The sequence below is a fragment of the Thermobia domestica genome, chromosome 16 (assembly GCF_964235325.1).
Source record: "Thermobia domestica chromosome 16, izTheDome1.hap1.1, whole genome shotgun sequence".
NCBI classification, from domain to species: Eukaryota; Metazoa; Arthropoda; class Insecta; order Zygentoma; family Lepismatidae; genus Thermobia; species Thermobia domestica.
Window position 1 is genome coordinate 185,827,493 of NC_137469.1, and position 20,911 is coordinate 185,848,403.

Sequence of the window (20,911 nt, forward strand, 5' to 3'; positions counted from 1 at the left end):
CAGAAATTATATGCTCTTTTACCTTATCTATTTTTCTTCCTTGATAATCACGATTTTTTGTTTCTATAAGGAACTACAGTATTACAACACAAGTGCAGTTTATAATCTCTTATCTATACTACCTGCGAACTTGAACGTACATACATCATAAATGCAAGAAGGAGCACGAACGTCATTCTGACAGGGAACATCTCTCCACCAATATTTGTAAGACGGATTTCGTCCCCCCCCGCGCCCAATATTTCAAGCATCTTAGGTCAACTATTACCCAAAACAGACCCAACCATGGAGCAGTTCGTTACATTCAGAAAACAATGGTAAACAAATTGCACATGATAAAAGTAGCACAGTAGTTCGTTTCCAATTTTGAACAAAGGCAGTCAGATTTTTGACACTATGAAGGTGAATTGGGAGTAAACTGTAAAGTAACAAACGTGTTTTTGTTTAGATAGCGAGTAGCAAACTGAGTTTAGTTTAGCTATTTAAAAAAAAATCAACTAATTTTTAAACCACACATTGGTTACCCTCATTTACATTAGTTGTTGTAGGTTTGTAGGTCTAAAATCTGTTTTTCAAAACTGAGATACTATTGTTTCTGAGTATCTACTTCACATTTCCTTTTATTATTATTTTATTTTCGGCATACACTTAGTTGCCTTTAACTAAAATTGTAAAACAAGGTTGAATTTTACTATTTAGGTAAACAAACAAACTGTAGAATGTTTGTGGTTTTCCTTTTTTTTCCTTAGTACCACATTTTAAAAAAAATACATAGGTAAAAAAATATCAAAGCTAAAAATAAAACACAAACACAATTATGTTTTTGTTTGCTTTTTACGTCAAAAAATGTTTTAAAATGCAATGTACGAAGACTAACTTTTTTTAAAAAAATTTTCCAGACAAGGCCTATGGACACCCCGCTTTCTTGAGGATATTCCATACACCCATCCCTCGCTTTTCTGATAGATATCCCATATACCCCAGTCCCTCGTTTTCTTGACTTGCGAGAGGTATCCCATACACCCCACTCTTCACGATTTCCTGGGGTATTCCATACATCCCACTCCCCTGGTAGCCTGTTCCCCCCAAAGTTTATGTGCTGCCGACGCCAATGACAAGGAGAGTATCGAAGGTCTACTCTATAACTTACGCATTAAAGTTTCAAATACAGAATCCGCTTGACTTTGCCAAGATTGGTGTTTTTTTTTTCTGTCAGTTACTATCTGCCTCTAATTTTGCCATTGTAGTATTTAGCCTAGGGCCCCCAGAGGTCCCAATTTAACAAAGACAATTATTCATTTTCATTATCTGTACCCCCAGGAATTGTTTGGAACTCCAAATATCTCGCTTTCATTTCAAAACAAATATCAATACTATTCATACGATATTTAAAAATTTCACTTTCCTTTTTCTTTGTTTAGAATAGAATACAATTCAATATTTTTATTGCCATTAAGTCTGTGTACAGACAATAGGCAACATCAATGAAGCAAATTTCTTTTTTTACCTATACAAATATACGTTTTCCTTCCTCAAACTTCTTAACATTATAATAGCAACTAAGCAATCATACATTTTGCTTTTTAATTGAATTATCGGTAAATTTTGCGTATGTATTGGTACTCTGCTCATGAATTTTATACCTTGTATTGTATAGCTATTTTTGATTTTTCATAGTCTGTTATACGATATATCAACTTGTTTAGCAGATCTTGTATTATATGGGTGAATATCTCGTCTACGCTGCATATCTGACATTTTATTTTACATATACAGTAAAACCTGTCTTTAGCGGAATCGAGCGGGACTTGCAAAAGTTTCCGTTAAAGTCAGGTTTCCGTTTAGTGGAAGTAAACCTTTCCTTCCTTTTTTAAAAAATACATGCTTATAAAGGGGCATACTGAGATAATATATTGCTGTACGTACATTGTTCGATTACAGTACTTCTTCCTTCTACGAATAAATACATACAAACACACATACACACACACACACACACCAAAAAAAAAATGAATACAAAATATGTTATGCACACGTTTTCTTTATTTCTCTAATAGCCAAGCAGGGTTTTCTGTGTACATTGCTGCTCGGCTGCTTGACTTTCCCCATAAACTTTAGCCTGAGAAATTATACTAAGTGAATCAGAATCATTTTTTTCGTAAGGCAAATTTTTGCAGTTCCTTTAAACTTCTGAGAGCATCTTGATATGTATTTATTCTACATTCTTCTTGGAACTCGGTGTCGTATTCCTCTTCTTCCTCTATCTCGTTTTCTTCTTTCCGACATTCCGTATGATTCTTGATTAAGTTGCGGGGATTAGGGACAGTTTGTAGGGGTGAATATTAGTAGTGGTTGGGGAAGGTCAACACTGTCCAGAAATATTTAACAAAAGAACGAATATTTTAAAGCAGACAGTGTAATATATATGTCTCACAGAATGTCTAAACATCTTCTAAACACTGTAGTCCGGAACTCAGAATTTTCCGTTAAATGTTTATTTTGCTTTCCGTTGTCCGCGTAACACAGTTTCCGCTTAATGAAGGAAGTTTTACACGTTTTGTTCTCCAAAATTCATGGGACCGTGAAATATTTCCGTTTAAGACAGTTTTCCGTTGAATAAAGGGTCCGTTGAAGACAGGTTTTACTGTACTAAAATCCTTATATATAATTATACAAGTTAGCAACAGTCAGAATTTTCAACCTACAGAACAAAGGTTTACAGAGTTCTTTATATGATGCACATGGCTCATTGACATTCAATTGATAGGAATAATCTAATCTTCTTCACCCACTTTTGGTTAATGTTGTCCTATATTAATTAATTCTGATACTTCAGCAAGAAGCATGTGAATAACTAGGAATCTAATGTAAATTTTCATAAAGTAGCACGGGTTTTTAGTCTGGAAATATGAGAGACCTCGATTGAAAAAAAAAAAAAAATGACTACAGAATGCCTACAGAAGTTACCTTTCCTTCCACCACAACGACGACTTAAATTTGAAGTAGGAAGGCGTTCTTCTAAACATATGTCTCGAATTCAACCATTCCAGCAGTAGTGGAATCCCTTTACAAGGCAGAGACTTGTTCGTCGAAATCATCCCATACTGATTATGATTTGATTAAGTATACCACATTTTCAGTGTTAAAATGCAGATACACTTCTATCTGACTAACTTTCGACACAAGAATGGTAACTTTTATCTTTCACTTTCAAGATTGCTTTCAAAACATTATGAAAAATATATTGAAATATATGAAAAATTATTAAAGAAGGCTACTGATTTTGCACTTCGTATTTTCTATAAATGTGAACTGTTCTAACAATTTTTTCCTTTTAAGTTTTCTTGTTCACCTCAACCACAGGTTGGTGGGCAACATGGAAATTTTAAAACTTTTCCCTCCCTTGGGAGAGCTATTTTATATTTTGATAAGATCTCTTCTTCGTAACTGCATCTAGATATTCTATCCTTGGTCTTCCTCTTCCTGGTGTTCCTTCTGCCTTTCCCTGTATCAATACTGTGATCAATCGGAGCGTCGAATAAGATGGACAATCATGCTGTTTCTTCTTTTTCCTATTATCTTCATGATCTGTCGTCCTTCATTACTTTCCTTTAGTACATCTTCATTCCTTTTCCTTTCGGTCCATCATATGCGCAGCATTCTGCGTCTACACCACATTTCAAATGCTTCAAGCTTGGGCATTTCGGCTTTTCTCAATGTCCGAGAACACATTTCTTGATGTTAAGAGTCCTCTTTTCCTATTGAAGGTTTGTTTAGCCTGTGCTATTCTGGAACTTACGTCTTTTTCACTTCTTCCGTTTGAGGATATTAGACTTCCTAAATAGGGGAACGTCTTCGATTTTTTCCCCATCTAGCCATACGTTTGCCCCTTCCTGTCCTACTCTTGTCAACTTCATCACTTTGGTTTTCTTCATATTTATCTTCATTTTGCGTGTTTTTTCCAGTTGATCGTTCAGGTTTCAAAGTGCTTTCTGTAAATCCTTTTCGTTCTCCGCTATCAGTGTTAAGTACAAGTATTAATGCCTCACTTTACATATGAAGTGTATGAAACTAACTGACAATACAATTGAGATTACAAAATGAAGACAAATGAGAATGTTTCGGAAAATGTATACAATAGAAGTTCTGTGAGGTCGAAATTGTAATTTAGATGTTAATATTTAAGAAAATATAGACGGCATTGTCATTTCTTTCTCTCCCTAAATATTAAGCTGTTGGACTTATCCTGAGTTTGATATAAATAATTGTATCACTAAAATTTCAAACGAATGAATTATTGAAAACTATAATGGAATAAAAAACATTGTTGTCAAAATGAGATAACTTCATAAATGACAACTACACATGAGGCAGATTATGTGGTAAAGAAATTTAAGCAGAATAGTGTTATTTGTCATAAGTATAGTTTTGTTTTATAATCGCACTTTTCTTGAGAAACTTGTAAGATCAGCTTATGTTTAACTTGTTTTTCTCGGAAACAAAATTCATACATGCTATTATCGCTTTCATCCACTTAAATTATCTTGGTACTCTGTCTGACGATGGTTGATAATTTTAAATTTTAAGTTATGGAATTCAAATTATAGTTGATAATTTTAAATTTCAAGTTAGCACATATCTCCGAAGGCAGTGCGAAGGATTAAGTACATAATAATAACATGTTTCGGGAATGTTCACCTTAATTTCGGAGTACTTTACGTTCCCAATGGATGTTTTAAGTTCTATATAACTAATGTTGCACGCCTTTTACTTCTGAGATTAACAGGAAATTGAACCTCATCTGAAATGATTAATTTCTTTGGCTCTTGTGATTAAAAGGTTTTTTGTGAATACTGATCTAATACATAAATATGACAGACACAATATAACTAGATACTGACCAGTTAGTTTTGAAGGAATAAAAGCTTATAAGTTAATTATTTCCAATATTTGTCGATCAAGCACGGTCTTCGTTACTCTCCCGCTGACTGGTATATTCAAGCGGTATTAGGTTTGGCTGGCAGTTGCAAGACATGCTTGGCGTGAGATTGAATTCAGCTCAGGGCTTGGGCATTGCTGTTTTATTATTTTAACAAATATGAGCTCGTCCTTTTAGTACAAAAGGCGTAACCATGACATGTAAATAATAAATAAATAATTAATTAAGTCTATATATCAGAGTGGACCCACAAGACCAGCGTGGACAAGCGTTTGACTGTTTGATGACAATTTCGTTTCAGGATTTGTGCTGCAGCGTTCACTATTGATTCCTGAAGTCCTTCACAAAGGAGTAGAGACAGACTACAAGTTGTCGCCATCTTAAACTTGTGAATACTCAACCATCGGGTATCTTAATTTAATAAACGAAGTAACTTGATTTGCTTTATTTAATATTTATATGTATTTCTTTAATGTTTTTTTTAATTTTAAATATTTAATATTTAACAGTATGTTATTGTTATAATTTACACATAGAATCAACTAATTCATAATGATCATAAGCTCTTAACAGAATTAGTAGAAAGAGAAATACTATCAAGATAAGACGAAATTGTGGCAAAATAACAAGAAATGCTAAAAGAACAAGAAATTATGGTAAAAGAAACATATACATTAGAACCAAATTTCTTTAATGGTTATTCAATATCGGACTTGTGAAGATAAAAACGTATTAAACTTATTGATGGCGCACATGGCGAGAACTCCCAGTCATGACTTTCCTTCAATTTTATTAAAATAGAGAAAAACTAAGAGAGAGATATAGGGAAGTAAAGGGGAAGGTAAAGGAAGCAAAGGAAGAAGAAGGAGAATAGAAAGAAGAAAGAGGTATAAGAAGACCTTCCGATGGAAATATATTATCTCAGAGATAGTAAAAGACAAGAAGGAAGTGTTATAGGAAAGGTATATTGAATGGTATATGGTGAAAACAGAAGAAGATAAAAGAGGGAGGAAAAGAAGAGACGAAGAAAATACGGGATAATCATCGAAATATAGTAGTAAAAAACACTTAAATAGGTACAAGAGGTTCTTTATATTCCCGTTCTATTACTTGAGAACTATTTGCTGCTCAAGTATGAACATGTTTACCCATACTACTCTGACCTGGATCCAGGTAAATACACAAGTCGCAGTTACATAGACCCAGACCAGATGACGAAAAGTGTTAAGTTGATTGTCCTATTCGTCGCGTTTCTGATCATGAGGTAATCTTTATTCGTTTACTGAATCTTACCCAATGAACCAATGTCGTATTTGAATTAGTCAAGAAAAAAATCAGATGATAAGCTTATTATCCATGAACTGGAATTCTTGAAGTCTTCGGACACAACAGTTATCATCTCTAGTTCCATTCCGATGTTTCGGCCTGCCTTATAGAGTCGTTTCGAATTAATCAAACATTAGTAACCTTCATGACCTAGATCATGAATAATACATAACCACATTTTCCAAGGAAAGTATACACATAACAAAGCTTATTAGTTTACACCAGATTTTAGGGTTCTCTATTTAAAACTAGAATTACCATTCATTCGATCACGCATTCATACCATATTTGACAATATATTTATGTAGGTAAATAGGTTAAATATTACTTTAGAAAAGAAATAATTACCTAACTACAGTTTTATAAAATTTATTACATTTCCTGACAAGAAAACAGGAAAAGAAATTAATTACATACGATTACATATAGATATATTAGTATACATAAAATGTTAGGGTATACCCATTAGTACTACGTTAAGTATATTTTATCATTTAAACATAGTTTATCACGCAAGTTGTACATTTATAAGGAGAGATTGAATCTTTTTCGCTATAATCTTGGAAAATAAATTCACTCTACGAGTCTATTTTCTTGTTGCTTTAAATGATATCATTTATTTAGTGTGTCCATGTTCTCACTCACTAGGTGTCAATGAACACTTTACCTTTCTTCAAAGGTACAGATACTGTAATAATTTAGTTGTTTAGTCCTTATCACACATGCATAATCATTAAAATATATTATAGCAGGCACGTAGCCAGGAGGGGAATCCGGGGGGTCCGGACCCCCCCCCCCTTCGAGACCAGAAATGAAAAAAATAAGGAAGGATGAAAAAATGAAATGAGGAAAAGAAGAATCGCGTTAAAAAATTAAAAATCAGGAAGTTTTGGTTACTCTTTCTTATGAGGAGATTTGTATTACTAGAAATACATGGTGGGGAGCTGAGCGAGATATCCTGGAAGAGTCAGGGAATTTGAAATTTTCTAGAAAAGTTACGGAATTCTCAGAATTTCTGCTACTAGTCAGGGGGATTTCAAGCTTTCGAAAGAATAGTACCGTTGTTTAACAACGTGGACATTTTTTATCATAAATTTTCGTCATCGCATCCTTGCAGTATCAAACATATTATTTCAAAAACTATTTTCTACTATACTGCTCCTTTAACCTGTCATTGGAACAGACAGTAATTGACGGAATAATAAAAACAAAAATTTATATGGAAAGAAAGTTCTGTTAACATTTGATTCAACAGAGAAAAGAACGCAGATATTGTAAAATATTTTACAAGACATTATTGAGTATGTACTTTTTATAATAGTGAATATGTACTTTTTATAATGGTTGGGGTTATAATGAAAGGAAAATTGTTATATTTGAATGAACAGAGGAAGGATGTATATATTGTAAAATCTTTTTCAGCACGTTATTTTTTTATTTTATTTTATTTATTTATTTATTTTTTATTATTTTACTCGAGATTTCTCATAGTTTATTATTAAAATACTTACCAACATATTCTCATTTTATTGTCCTAACAAACCAATATGTGTTGATAGTAAAGTAGTTTAGATTGATCGATCTCCTGGACATTCAGAATTTTATGTCACGCCCCCCCCCCCCCCTTTACGAAATCCTGGCTGAACGAACTAATATATGTTCCAGTAAAATAGTTTAAAATGATCGAGCCCCTGTTGTGATGACCACAGTATTTCATGTCACGGACCCCCCTCTTCACGAAATCCTGGCTACGTGCCTGATTATAGTAGTCTTTAAAGCTACTTAATTTCCAAAATTAGGTTCTGAACTGATTTAGTTTAGTATCATCACTTATTTGAACATATAGTCAAAATCGAGCTACATTGACAATTAGCTGGTAAATCTCGAAAGATCAAAGTGAAGTTAATAGATTTTAGAGCACGAAGAGTTGAGAAGACTTTTTATCGTGAGAGATGCCTTAGGTGGATTTGTCACAGAAAATTTTTAAACTATGTTGTTGAAAATTATTTATCATTGTTACAGAGCAATCACCATAAGTTCACTTGGACAAACGACATTATCTGATTTTGGAGATTCATAAGTCACGGAAAGGGAGTATCGATATAATTATATCAGACAATTTAGGTTCCACAATGTTATATGGATACGTATAAAGTTAACCACGAGTGCTATAACCTGCCTCTTTACAACACCCAACAACCAACATGCAGTTACTAATGTGACACATAGAGGTGTTAGACATCTACATATATATATATATATATATATATATATATATATATATATATATACAGGGTGGTAGGTAACTCCACCGACAAACTTTGGAAGGTGATTCCTTAAATGAAATGAAAGAAAAAAGTTCTAATAAACATGGGACGAAAAGTTTCTTTTCAGAGTTATGAACCGCCGAAAATTCACGTTTCGAAACGCTCTGCCTTAGAAACTACAGGACTGATCCCAAGCGGTTTAAGGAATTACAAAGGAACTAGTGTGCGCTCTATCTAAATATCTATGTTCTACCGTGGTCCGTTATCGGCGAAACGAACTGTAAAAAGGAAGTTGAGGTATAGGGATACTCCTTTAAGTACTAATGGCACGTTCGTTTCGCCGATAACGGAGGATGTTAAAACATGGATATTATGTTCTACCGTGGTCCGTTATCGGCGAAACGAACTGTAAAAAGGAAATTGAGGTATAGAGATACTCCTTTAAGTACTAATAACGCGTTCGTTTCGCCGATAACGGAGGGTGTTAAAACATGGATATTTAGATAGATCGCATACTAGTTCCTGTGTAATTCCTTAAACCACTTGGGATAGGTCCTATAGTTTCTAAGGCAGGGCGTTTCGAAACATGATTTTTCGAATTTTTGGCGGTTCATAACTCTGAAAGGAGACGTTTTTCAACCTATGTTTATCAGAACTTCTTTCTTTCATTTCATATAAGGAATCACCTCCCAAAGTTTGTCGGTGGAGTTACCTATCACCCTACATATATATATATATATATATATATATATATATATATATATATATATATATATATATATATATATATATATATATATATAAAAATCAGATTACATCACAAGGAAAAAATTGCACTTATTTCCCAACGCTGTATACTCTACACATTCAATTTTTATGTTTGTCGACGTTATGAAAACTATTGCAACAGAACGTATAAATTATATCGCAACCGATCGGGGAAAGTAACGAAACCCTTCATTTACATCGAAATGACTTATCTCAACATCATACTACAGTCTTCATAATAAAACGTACCGTACATCTATCACATCTTTATATTTCAATATACATATACTTAATCGTGTTATACAATTTGCAGTTAATTACCCCGTTCTCTATAATTTCAAGGTTGCGTAAACACATCACATACAAAAGAAAAGAAACTCGACAAATCAAAATGAGTAGCCGGACCATAAACATGTTCACATCTTAATCAGCCATTAATGATTTGGGATTTTAATTAGTAAGAGTAGCAGGCAGCCATGACCGCAAAGTTTTATACACTTTGCAGTATAATAATGAAGAGATATTGCTAATTTGTTACCAGTACTGAAAATTTTGATTTCACAATACATAATAAGAAGGTTTAAAAGAACTTAACAATAATTTCGTGGGCCCACGGAACATAATCAGTAAAGATTCATCCTTAGTCTGGTATTAAAACAAAACTGAATGCAATGACCAAGACGGTTAGTAGGACCCGAAATCTTACGTACTAATATAATGAGGTTAAAAAATCTGTAAAATATTTCAAAGTTGTTTCCTTGTAGAAAAAATGAAAACGTGCATAAATCATCCACCAGATAACCGCCCAGGGCTGGTCAAAGCTGGCGGTGGTAAAGTATCCCTCGGCATACAAGGGAGGTATATAACCTTACTAATTAAAACTCTCAACATCTCGTGCAAATCAAAACAAATATTCAGATAATATCTGTAGGTTGAATTCAGTTATACTAAGTGTCAAATTAAATGGGGGCAGGTTACGAAATAAAAAACGGAGAAGGAATAGGAGGACAGCTAGAAGAAGAGGACAGAAGTGTAGATAAGATGGTAAGATAGAAAAGTAGATACTACAGGAATGGTAGTTGAATCTATAAAAACGACAATCGTCGACTTTGAAGCCAAACGTGTATCTTAATATACCGAAACGGATAGCCCTATAAATACGTGGCTTCTCTGAGCGCCAAAGTACGAGTCCGTGGCTTCTAGTCAACCATCTTACAGGGACTAAGCCTTGTGCAATGAGTGACTATTAACTGTCTCCGGTACCAAAAAGCTCAGATTACGGCCGGATCTACCGGAAGGGTGGTGTAATCTCTTAATTTAGAAATTTGTATATAACAAAAATTATCTGACTCCTTAGAATAACTAAGGAGAAAATTTCAGTTTAAGATGCAGAATAAAAAAAGTTTAAAAGTCAGAAAAGTATAGACAATCCTAAACTGGAAAAAACAAAATTAAAAAATAAATAAATAAATAAATAAATAAAGTAATTTTGTAATTGCAAGTTAACATAAGCCAAACTCTTACCAATCACTACCAGACTGCAAGGTTCGTGACGCCTTGAGACGCCATTAATTTCAACTGCAACATCCTTTACAAGTAAGGAAAATGAAGATTTAAGGACAAATGACATAGGCATCCTGGTACGTAAAAAACTACCGTAGTAAACATAATATATTATTTGCCTTCATCTGTTCTATCACCTATGCAAAGAGTAACTAACTTAACCCCGTATAAACAACACACTTCAAAAAACTAAACAACGAACGGGTGCGATTGCAAGTGTCAAGGGTACACGTCTACTTTGACTGTACAACGATTCAATAATTAGTTATAACTTTCTGTAATTTCTCTTGAGATGCACTGAAATATTTAATAAACAAACACTGTCCGTATAGTCAGGCCAAGTATACTGTTAATGTTTGCAAGCATTCACATATCAGATTTACTTAAGCTACTTATATGCATAAATGGAGGAAAATTATGTAAGAAAAACGAAATACTAATCGTTCCCAACAACACTATTGCTTTCACTATTCAATCAATTTATTCCATTCACGATTCCTTCATTTCATTTCTGAGTGATTCCATGATGCAATCAAGCTGCAAAGTGTAAATATAGCCAACCCTAAATGTAAACTTCTTTTTGTACAAACTTTCGATGCCGGGGCCACTGCTTGAACATTCAACATTATGCACTAACATTCATGCAACTATATAAGAAACACGACCCTAACCAGTGGCAAAAAAAAGAGAATAAACTGGGCTTACATATACTACGTGGTGTTGTATTACTCGACGACACTTGCTACATACTCATCTATAATTTATTTAGGCATTTATTCCGAAGTTGGGCGTCCGCTTTCGCCACCTTTTTTAGCTGTTATTTCCTTTCCACACTTTCTGCAATTTATTATTAGGTTCATTAATCCGTGCTCTTCACAAACTTTTAAAAGATTTTGCTCGTTATCAACGTATTGCTTCACAAATGTTAAAACTGTTAGTTCATTGACCTTGTACGTTCGCCATGTTGATAAAATAAATGCTTGTTTCTTTCCCACAATGCAACTGTTCGGTTACCTTGCGCCAAGTAGTTCCCTCCGCTCGCCGTATAGTCCCATGTTTATAACCGCTTATATATAACAAATAAACAGATTTTTCGAGACTCTTATACATTATCAAGCACACAAACGATCAAATTATCCATATCTTTCCTGTAAATTTTTAAAATTTTGCTGGAAACGGACGCCCAACTTTGGAATTTAACCCATTTATTTATATTCATTTATTCATACATTTATTTAATAGTGGTACATCCTCAGGACACCCAAATCTTTAAACGCCCAGGACTGGCTATAGCATTTACGTCCTATTCATTTAAATCTATATATGCCACTATAAATAAGTACTGGAGTACTAAAAGCTACTTGTTATAATCCGTACTCGCATATCCAGTAAGGATAATGGGGTAGGGATTATAATCTCAGATAAAAAGAATTCTCAAACACCGGCCACTGCAAAGAAAGGCTCGAACGATTCAAAATTCACTTTGACTAGCACAGACGATACCATATACTTACACTTTGTAACCGGTTATAGAGTATATACAAGCAAAATTTAGTACTATTTACTGGTTTACATTTCTCGGTAAATATTATTCTGTAAATGATACTTCTGCATCAGCTTCGCGAACTAAAAGTTACCTACTCTTAACGCTATTCATTAACACTAGTAGCTTACTTGTTTTATTTACACTCACTCGCATCTAGAATTCTACTAACTTCTATTCTGATATGCACATTGCTCTACGAAACATTTCATATTTCAACCCTCCAATCACACTGACATGTGTATGTATTCCGAAAATCAATCAGTATTGTATACGCACAGAGAAACTTAAGGTTACAAAAACATCAACAATTTCTGGCCTTCGACTACGGGAATACTCTTCTTCATAATTAATTTTATTTAAGAGGATAAGCAAAGTTTAATTTTCATTACCATTCAGTTATTCGACGTCAAAACAGAATAATAATTTTTGTATATGTATTCAATAATGTGCTTTCAGGATTTAATTACTCACCAAAGCGGTAGCGGTCGACAAATTTAAATAGTATATGAAAAACCACTATTTTTAACTTCGTCTAGCTCACCAATATGCAGACATTGACAATTGACTCGCGAAATTGAGTCGTTTCCTCACGTTAGATGGCGCTGTCAGATGAGAATTAAAATTTGTACTTGAAAATGTACTATGTACTATTTGCAGACGAAGTACACATCTTATGTTGAAAAACAAATATACGAACATCAGCACGGATCTAATCTATACATGAATCGTTCACTAGTTTAGTCCTGAAAAGAGATTAATAATTAAAATTTCGCAATACATTGTCAATAGATAAATTACTCAAACATTCTTTCACACACTTCACATTTACTCGCAAGATATCACATGCTATAACTACACATATAAATATATATTAGTACACAATATGAAATTCTGCTTATCTACACTAAATATGGGTATATTTTTCTTTAAAAATCAACACATTTCGATTAGCTGTAATGTGAAAGGGGCAGTAGTGAGGACTAGACAGTCTTGCACCTGAAACTAAAATATTTTACATTTTAAAGTACTAAATTCGGCCAATAAAAGGGGTGAGGAAGATTCCGTTCTGAAGGAAAGAAACTTCACATCGTTATTCAACCCATATTAAAATTTTGGAAGCTATGCCAAATAAAAGTAAATAGGAGTCCCTACTAAAATTTACTCGGACATTTTACAAGTTGACTTAACTAATCCATGAAGCACATATGCCGCCATGTCTTATCTAACTTATGAGTATACTACACACACACACACGTAAAAAAATATGTCACGGACAGGTTATCAGATCTAACTCTGCAATGAACAGAAAAAGGGAAAAATCTTGAATTCGAATCTCCAAATTTTAGTTTGAGAAGCTCACAAAACCGGAGAACCCATTCACTGGCACTTCAAACCTGTCCTGAGATGTATGATTTCAAACATGGCGATTACGGCACGAGATTCCATATTTCATATCTTCGTTTTCGTTTCTCGGATAAAATTCATTAGTTCTAATAGTAGACTAATAGTTCTAATAGTCTAATCTAAATCTATCTCTAATAGTTCTAATAGTTCTAATAGCCTAATAGTTCTAATAGTTTCTTTAATAGTCTCTAGTCTAATAGTTCAGGACTGCACTTTTGCTCAAGTGCCGTTTATATCATGATTTAGACTATTATTACCTGGTATATAGTAGCTTTTCCTCAAAATTTATCAAGTTTTTTACAGCAGTGGTGTGGGAGATGTTAGCTTGATGACTGTTCTCGTAGCAAAGGCATCGTAGAAACGCGCCAGACCATTAACGTTGCATCTAATTTCCAATCATTACGCAGAATTTTCGCGCGGTGGCATTACAAAACAAATAGAAAATTGTTAAAACTGGATAAAACCAAATTTTGGTAGGATATGGGTGAAGGGGGGAGGGTGTGTGTCTTAAGTGACCTACCAGATTTCGGATTGTTGAAAAATTCGGAAGAAATTCTATCCAAGTGCTAAAATATGAATTACATTGAAATAATAATGTATATTTTATAATTATTCAAATGAGATGCCCATACATGAGAAAATTGTGAAATAAAATAATGCATAAATAAAAGAAATTATTTCCCGAAAACCTACATAATTAATTATTCTGAAAGTTCTAAACTACTTTTATTTGGATAACGACGAAACGGGTTTGAGGTGTAAAATGGAGAAATTTATACGGTAAAATACGATTATCCGTTCTATTGTTATGCAGCGGGGTTTAAAATTATTGGGACAGGGACCAGGGTTAAAAAAATTTAATACCAAATACACTGTAACTGCAAGGTTATATCCTTAGTTCGTCCCTATTTCAATATAAGCTTGTGCTGCACAACAGCCTGTTTCTTTGGACTTTTTCCATTTGCTTTCACTTTCTCTTTCCATCACTCCCTTTCTCATCCACATTGAGAAGTTATGCGAGGAAAACTAATAATCAAACTGAAACAAGATAATACCTTACATTAATCATTTTCCAATAGTAACAAATACTCGCCAATCGATATTTCCTGGAAATCGACGTCCACTCTTAAGATAGAACATAAAATAATTGTAAAGAAAAATAATCGCTAAAATACACATAATGACTTACATACTTTGTGAAGTTTGTAGAAGGTAAACATAAATCATTTGAAATAGTTTTGTGTTTCATAACGTTTTATTTAGTTTTGTTTCCATTTTGTTTGTTTCTTGAAACAATAATTGTTTTCGTCTTTTCGATGCTTAAAACTAATTTACTTAAACATTTAATGTATTAGCGCGTATACAGCAAGCACTTTTTCTCCCTAAATTTTGTCTTGAAAGATCATGGTCAGGCCTATAGTAGAGATTTTTTTCCTCACATAATATATCGTCAATTTCAAAATGACATGTACACGTATCTTGTGCGCTGAAATTAATACCATTACAAGTTACTGCACTTACTTCTGTAAACCATCAAAGACTTAAGAAGAAAATAGATGAAGAATTTATCTTGTTCGCAAAAATTGCCACCTTCATTGGGTACCGGTAACACCTTACACTGGCACGAAAAAACAGTTGTATACTTAAAAGTTTTATTAAGAGGAATATGTATCTTTGTTATACACTGTATATAATATATATCGTATATTTATATACAATACCTATTCTTGAAAAAAGAAAAGCAATTTTGTTTCGTAGAATTCTCTCAGTTTGTTTGTACCCAGCCAAATCAAGCCCGGACACTTCCCACCATCTCAGCATCACCATCTTCTGATTCTTCACCCTCGCTAGACGATTCAGACTGTTGCTCACAGTCACTATTACAAAGAAGGTCATCTTCAGTTCCATCAAGATTATTGGAAATTCCAGTTTTTTTTTTTTTTTTTTTTTTTTTGAAACTTTTCTAAGTTCTTCCGATATCCACCAGGCAGCCAAAATCCAACAGTATACTTCCCACACAGATACACATTGCAAACTGCCTGCTGGCGGGGCAGCTTTAGGATTTTAATTTTGGGTAAGCACGCTTCTTCGCATATGGATATATATATACACATTTGATTGATTAATGACAGTAGGAAATTACTTTTACAGTAGTGGTTGATGCTATTTGTTAAATAGTTATCTACCATTAGCATAAATAGTGGAAAATATATTTACTCTTTATTGTATCTTTTAGCGTTTATATATTTTTCAAAATTTTTGGGTAGGCCCGTACCTACTAGGCCTACCCACTAAAGCCGCCACTGCCTCCTGGTGTCGAAGTTGCTTTGTTCATTATGTAATTTCAGTAGAATTGTCTTACACTAGCTTTGAATGGATTACTGACACACATCTACAAAGCTGTAACACAACTGTATCTTGAATTTAGTAGTTCGGCCTGATTTCCTATAATCTCATGTCAAAACTTCAGGTGCGGCCTAAATTCGTACGCGGCCTGTATTTGTGCAAATACGGTAAATTATTGAATTAATTTTCACTCTGACGATGAAATAGTTGTGTAGATTTTCGAAACGTCAACAAAACACTATAAAACATGAGAGAACATTATAAAACAAAACTATTGCACAGTTAATTGATATGCGACGAGCTATTTACACGAGAAATGATTAAAACTTATCTAAACTTAAAATATTAAATCAAGTTATGTATTGTCCGAAGAAACGCGAGTATGGAAACCAAGTACATCACATAAGATTAGTACCATATTTTAAATTTAAATTTATATCCTTTTCTTTCTACCGTTTTATCTAATCTATAAATTTTTAAAGTAAAAACCCAGAATTTGACAAAACCCAAAACTCCTAAATTAAAACTTGTTAGAATTTCGGCAATGTATCATAGTCTTCATCAGATACGTTAACATTAGTTTTGTTTTTTTCTTTTCTTTAGTGGGAATCTGGATTTTTGCTTAATTTAAGTAAATTTCAAACATTTTTGTAGGGTTCTAGTAAATAATTAATTTCATAGTTTTAACCATGTGTGTTTTTCATGTACTATTTCCTTTGGCCTGATAATGGACAATAACTTTCCTTGAAATAAAGGAATAATGACTAAGCTAAGTGCCTTTAAAAATATAACAGCAGCTTCTCTTGCTACTAGCTACTTTAATACAGAAACCAAATTCATACAGAAGTGTTATACAGAATCCAACTTTCTAAACCCCAGGACAATTGACCTGTGAATGTTTTCTTTGGGCGAAAAATTTGAGTGATTTTAGATAGGGAAGACACACATTTTTTCCCATAACAAAAAATTGACACAATCATGTTCCTGGGGTTAGAAATTCGGATTCTGTGTAACAAAATACATAGAATCCATATTGTGGGGTCCGCCGCATAGAACTTTTTTTTTCTTTCCTTTTTGTGTGTGTGTGTGTGTGTGATTGTGTGACGCTCTGTCTTCGATCTGATATTTCGTTCTCGAATTATGGCTGTTTTCGCATTTTTCTGACAAATTTTCGGATGGTTCTACCATCGAACGGAGACATTTCTGTACCTATTCTTTTGTCTTATTTTGGTATCTGGAATCAGAACTCGAGGGATTTCTCGTATAAAATAAAAGACAAATTCTGACGAAAGCATGTACTATTTAATAAATAATATCGTTACAGTTTCGGCAAAGTCTGTTTGCCTTCGTCAGGCACATTATATTTGTGATCTGGAATATAATGTATTTGACGAAGGCAAAGATAGTTTGGCGAAACTATAACGATATTATTTATTAAATAGTACATGCTTTCGTCAGAATTTGTCTTTTATTTTATACGAAAAGTTTAAAAGCTAGAATGAGTGGTATTAAGAGAGATTTTGTGTAGTTTTTTCAAAAAGGATAATTTGCATTAGTAATAAAATTTTGTTTGCTGTGAACCTTGAGAAATAACTTTTTATTTTAATTTTCAGGCGAATGGGCCATTTTGCAGCTCCACAATATTTACAGATACAAATGGGAAACATATGATCATTCTATCTTTTTGACAGTCAGTCAGTTTGTGCAGGTTGTAGGTAAGTCATCTTGAGACGTAACTTTAACTACTTTTACTTTTGTAAAGAAAGGTGCTATTATAGGGGTAAAACCTTTCTTTACAAAAGTGTTACAGACACGAAAATACAATAAGTTCATTTTTAATAATATTTTGTTTCAATCCTGAATAAATGTAAAATTGGAGTTGTTCCCTTCTTGCACCGAGGGTCTTCTATTGAAAAGTGACATATGTATACAGGGTGTTACAAAACTGTACTATCTATCTCCACTTATTACTTTCAGAACATTTAAGAGTTATGTATTAGTTTACAATGAATCTTGGTTCGTAAATAACTTCTTTTGTCATGAAGCATTTTCATATTATGGTTGTAACAATCGAAAGCATCCCAATTAATAAATTAGATTGGTTACTTTTAAACTCGCATGAGAAACAGTACCCTTACTTATTTGTAAAATGCAAGATTTTAAGTTATCTCTACTTGCGAAATTCATGAGTAAATTATTAAGAGGAAAAATAACGAAAAATGGTGAATAAATTTAAGTGCGTTACTTCAGGCAGTATATCATGATTTTTTTTTTTTTTTTTTAAAAAAAAGAAGTTTTCAATTCTGTGCTGAAAAGGTGATGACATGAAATATTATCTTTGTAGCCTGACTCATTTTGTTGGGATCTTCGGTCACATATTCCTCAGTGTACTTCTATGAATCTTCATATATTTAAATGAGTTAACTCTTACTTACAAGGAGTCGAGATTCGTGGTATTAAACGAGTATGAACTAATGTACTCGTATTCTGTAAATTTTTCTCTAAAGCTACATCAACAGTAAAGACACAATGAAATCATATAGATCTTGCATATTGCATAACTGTGATTATGCAACTGGCTGTATGGTCTGAAGATATCGAACAGAGTAATGTGGGATTGTAGTAACCAGAGATGCGGTGGATTAAAAAAAAAAAAAAAAAAAAAAAAAAAAAAAAAAAAAAAAAAAAACTTACGACCCACTGACCCATCACCTATCATGACCCACGGTCCACCGTGACTCTCACCCACTACCCACCATGATCCACTCTAACTCGCCACCCACCAAAACATCGTCATCAACTCTGACCCTTGATTCACATCTCCTCCCCACTGACTAAAAAGTTTACACTTGTAATAAAACAAGGTTGGGAAATTATCACTAATCGGAGTTTGAAATTTACGGTCAATCGCTCTAGCACCGCTCTGTTACAATACTAGTGAATCTGACCTTTACGATATAAAATGGTAAAGAGTTCGTCATGGGCCTTTCACCACGAATTTCAACTTAATTATTATATATACTTATTTCCTTGTTGAATTATAGATACTTTTTAGTGGAAAATTGGATGAAATTTGAAAGTCTCAAATCAAGGTAAAGTAGCCCAAAGTAAAGGAAAAGAAAGCAGTGTAAAATTTGATTGTGTCTCGAAAGCCAAGTAGTAAGACCTATTGTTACTATTTATTACAATTACAAATAGAAATATTCAAAAGTGCTTGAAGTTCTTTTTTTCATTTAGATACACTTATCTTTGCTAAGTAAATAGAAACAAATGAGAAAGGAAGGACTTGTAGAGATATTCACCAGTGTTCAGAAGATGCTGTTTACAATGCACTGAGCAAAGTGGTCGTAGTGGGTCAATGAGTCAAAGTGAATCACGAGTCACGTCCTGTTGACCACGACCCACTGACTCACTATATCTCTGGTAGTAACATTGCGGAGAAGCGGAGAAAAAGTGAATGGTTACATTGGGATCACTATTATTATTATTATTATTATTATTATTATTATTATTATTATTATTATTATTATTATTATTATTATTACCGGTATTATTGTAAAGGTTCCAGATCTCCAAGGTACATTGAATTTTCGATGGATTCGAATTGTGGATAAAGTATAACTGATAACATCGACCATTACGAAGAAGAATTTAAAGAAAATATATTTAGTTCCCTTTTCTATTGTTTTGTTATTTGTAGAACCTATTAATAAGTATATTTATGTTGAAGTATCCATTAATGACTACTTTATTGTATAAACCACCAATAATTATATTTTCAGCATATTCCGACAATTTTGCGTATAATGGTCTTTTAGAATAATATTGACCAAGTTTGGGAGGTAATTCCTGACATCAAAATTAGGCAAAAAGCATAAACCAACCTGGGTGTAGAAATGCTTCCTTTCGACGTTATCATAAGCCAAAAATTTGTCGAAAATTTGCAAAAACGGCCATAACTCAAATAAATCAAATAAATAAATAAAAATAAATAAAATAAAAATAAAAAATAGAATCAAATAAAAATTATCGGATCCAAGTCGGGTAAAAGGAACTATCCGCTACTTTTAGTGGTAAATTTCATTAATTCATAAATAGATGTTGTGCACGGGCGACATAAGAGTGGTCCCAAAGGAACTTGAGAATTCGTACGATGTTTCATCAAAAGTTGGAATGAGGAAAATAAACAAAATACAAAATTTCAAGGGATAAAAATCACAGTATCTCGTTCAAGTCAGAAGAACTCTGTCACAATTCGAAAGAAGGAGAGATACACGCGCTTGTTTGATCTAGTTTGTCTCAATACAGAATAAGTTCTCGAAGGAAGAATTAAAATGAAACGGTCTTTAACGTTTCATTGTTGTGAATTTTAAGCAAATGGAGACTGATTTTAAATGAAAGCTAAATATTGCTTTCGTAGAATGAGTGTGGAAGGAAATGGGAAAACCCCGAGAAAAGTCCCGACGATGATGTCCAAAACACATTTTCATGGTCTAAGAGTGAATGTGGGATCCCTCGAATGAGAAGTGAGAACTCTATCACTGATTTATCATGTCCTCCTTTTGAAGGAAGAACTATGATTTCGATAGAAATATTTATTTTCCAAAACCTTGAATAAAATATCGTAGGAATTCTCAACTTTCTTTGGGATCACTCTTGCGCCACCGATGGACCACACCCATTTGTATATTAATGGAATATAGGATTAAAATGGACATTCCCTTTTTCCCAACTTTAATCCGATATTTTGTT

General features: G+C 33.3%; 1 protein-coding gene across 2 annotated transcripts in view; it reads left to right on the plus strand.

Moving 5' to 3' along the window:
- The window catches only part of LOC145673560 (putative peptidoglycan muropeptide transporter SLC46), a 256,012-nt gene that overhangs the window by 202,335 nt on the left and 32,766 nt on the right, over positions 1–20,911 (plus strand). For both annotated transcript variants that reach the window (XM_081743383.1, XM_081743381.1), the window contains exon 2: positions 17,773–17,874. In XM_081743383.1, coding sequence (XP_081599509.1) covers positions 17,773–17,874 — 102 coding nt within the window. The remainder of the gene's footprint in view (positions 1–17,772; positions 17,875–20,911) is intronic.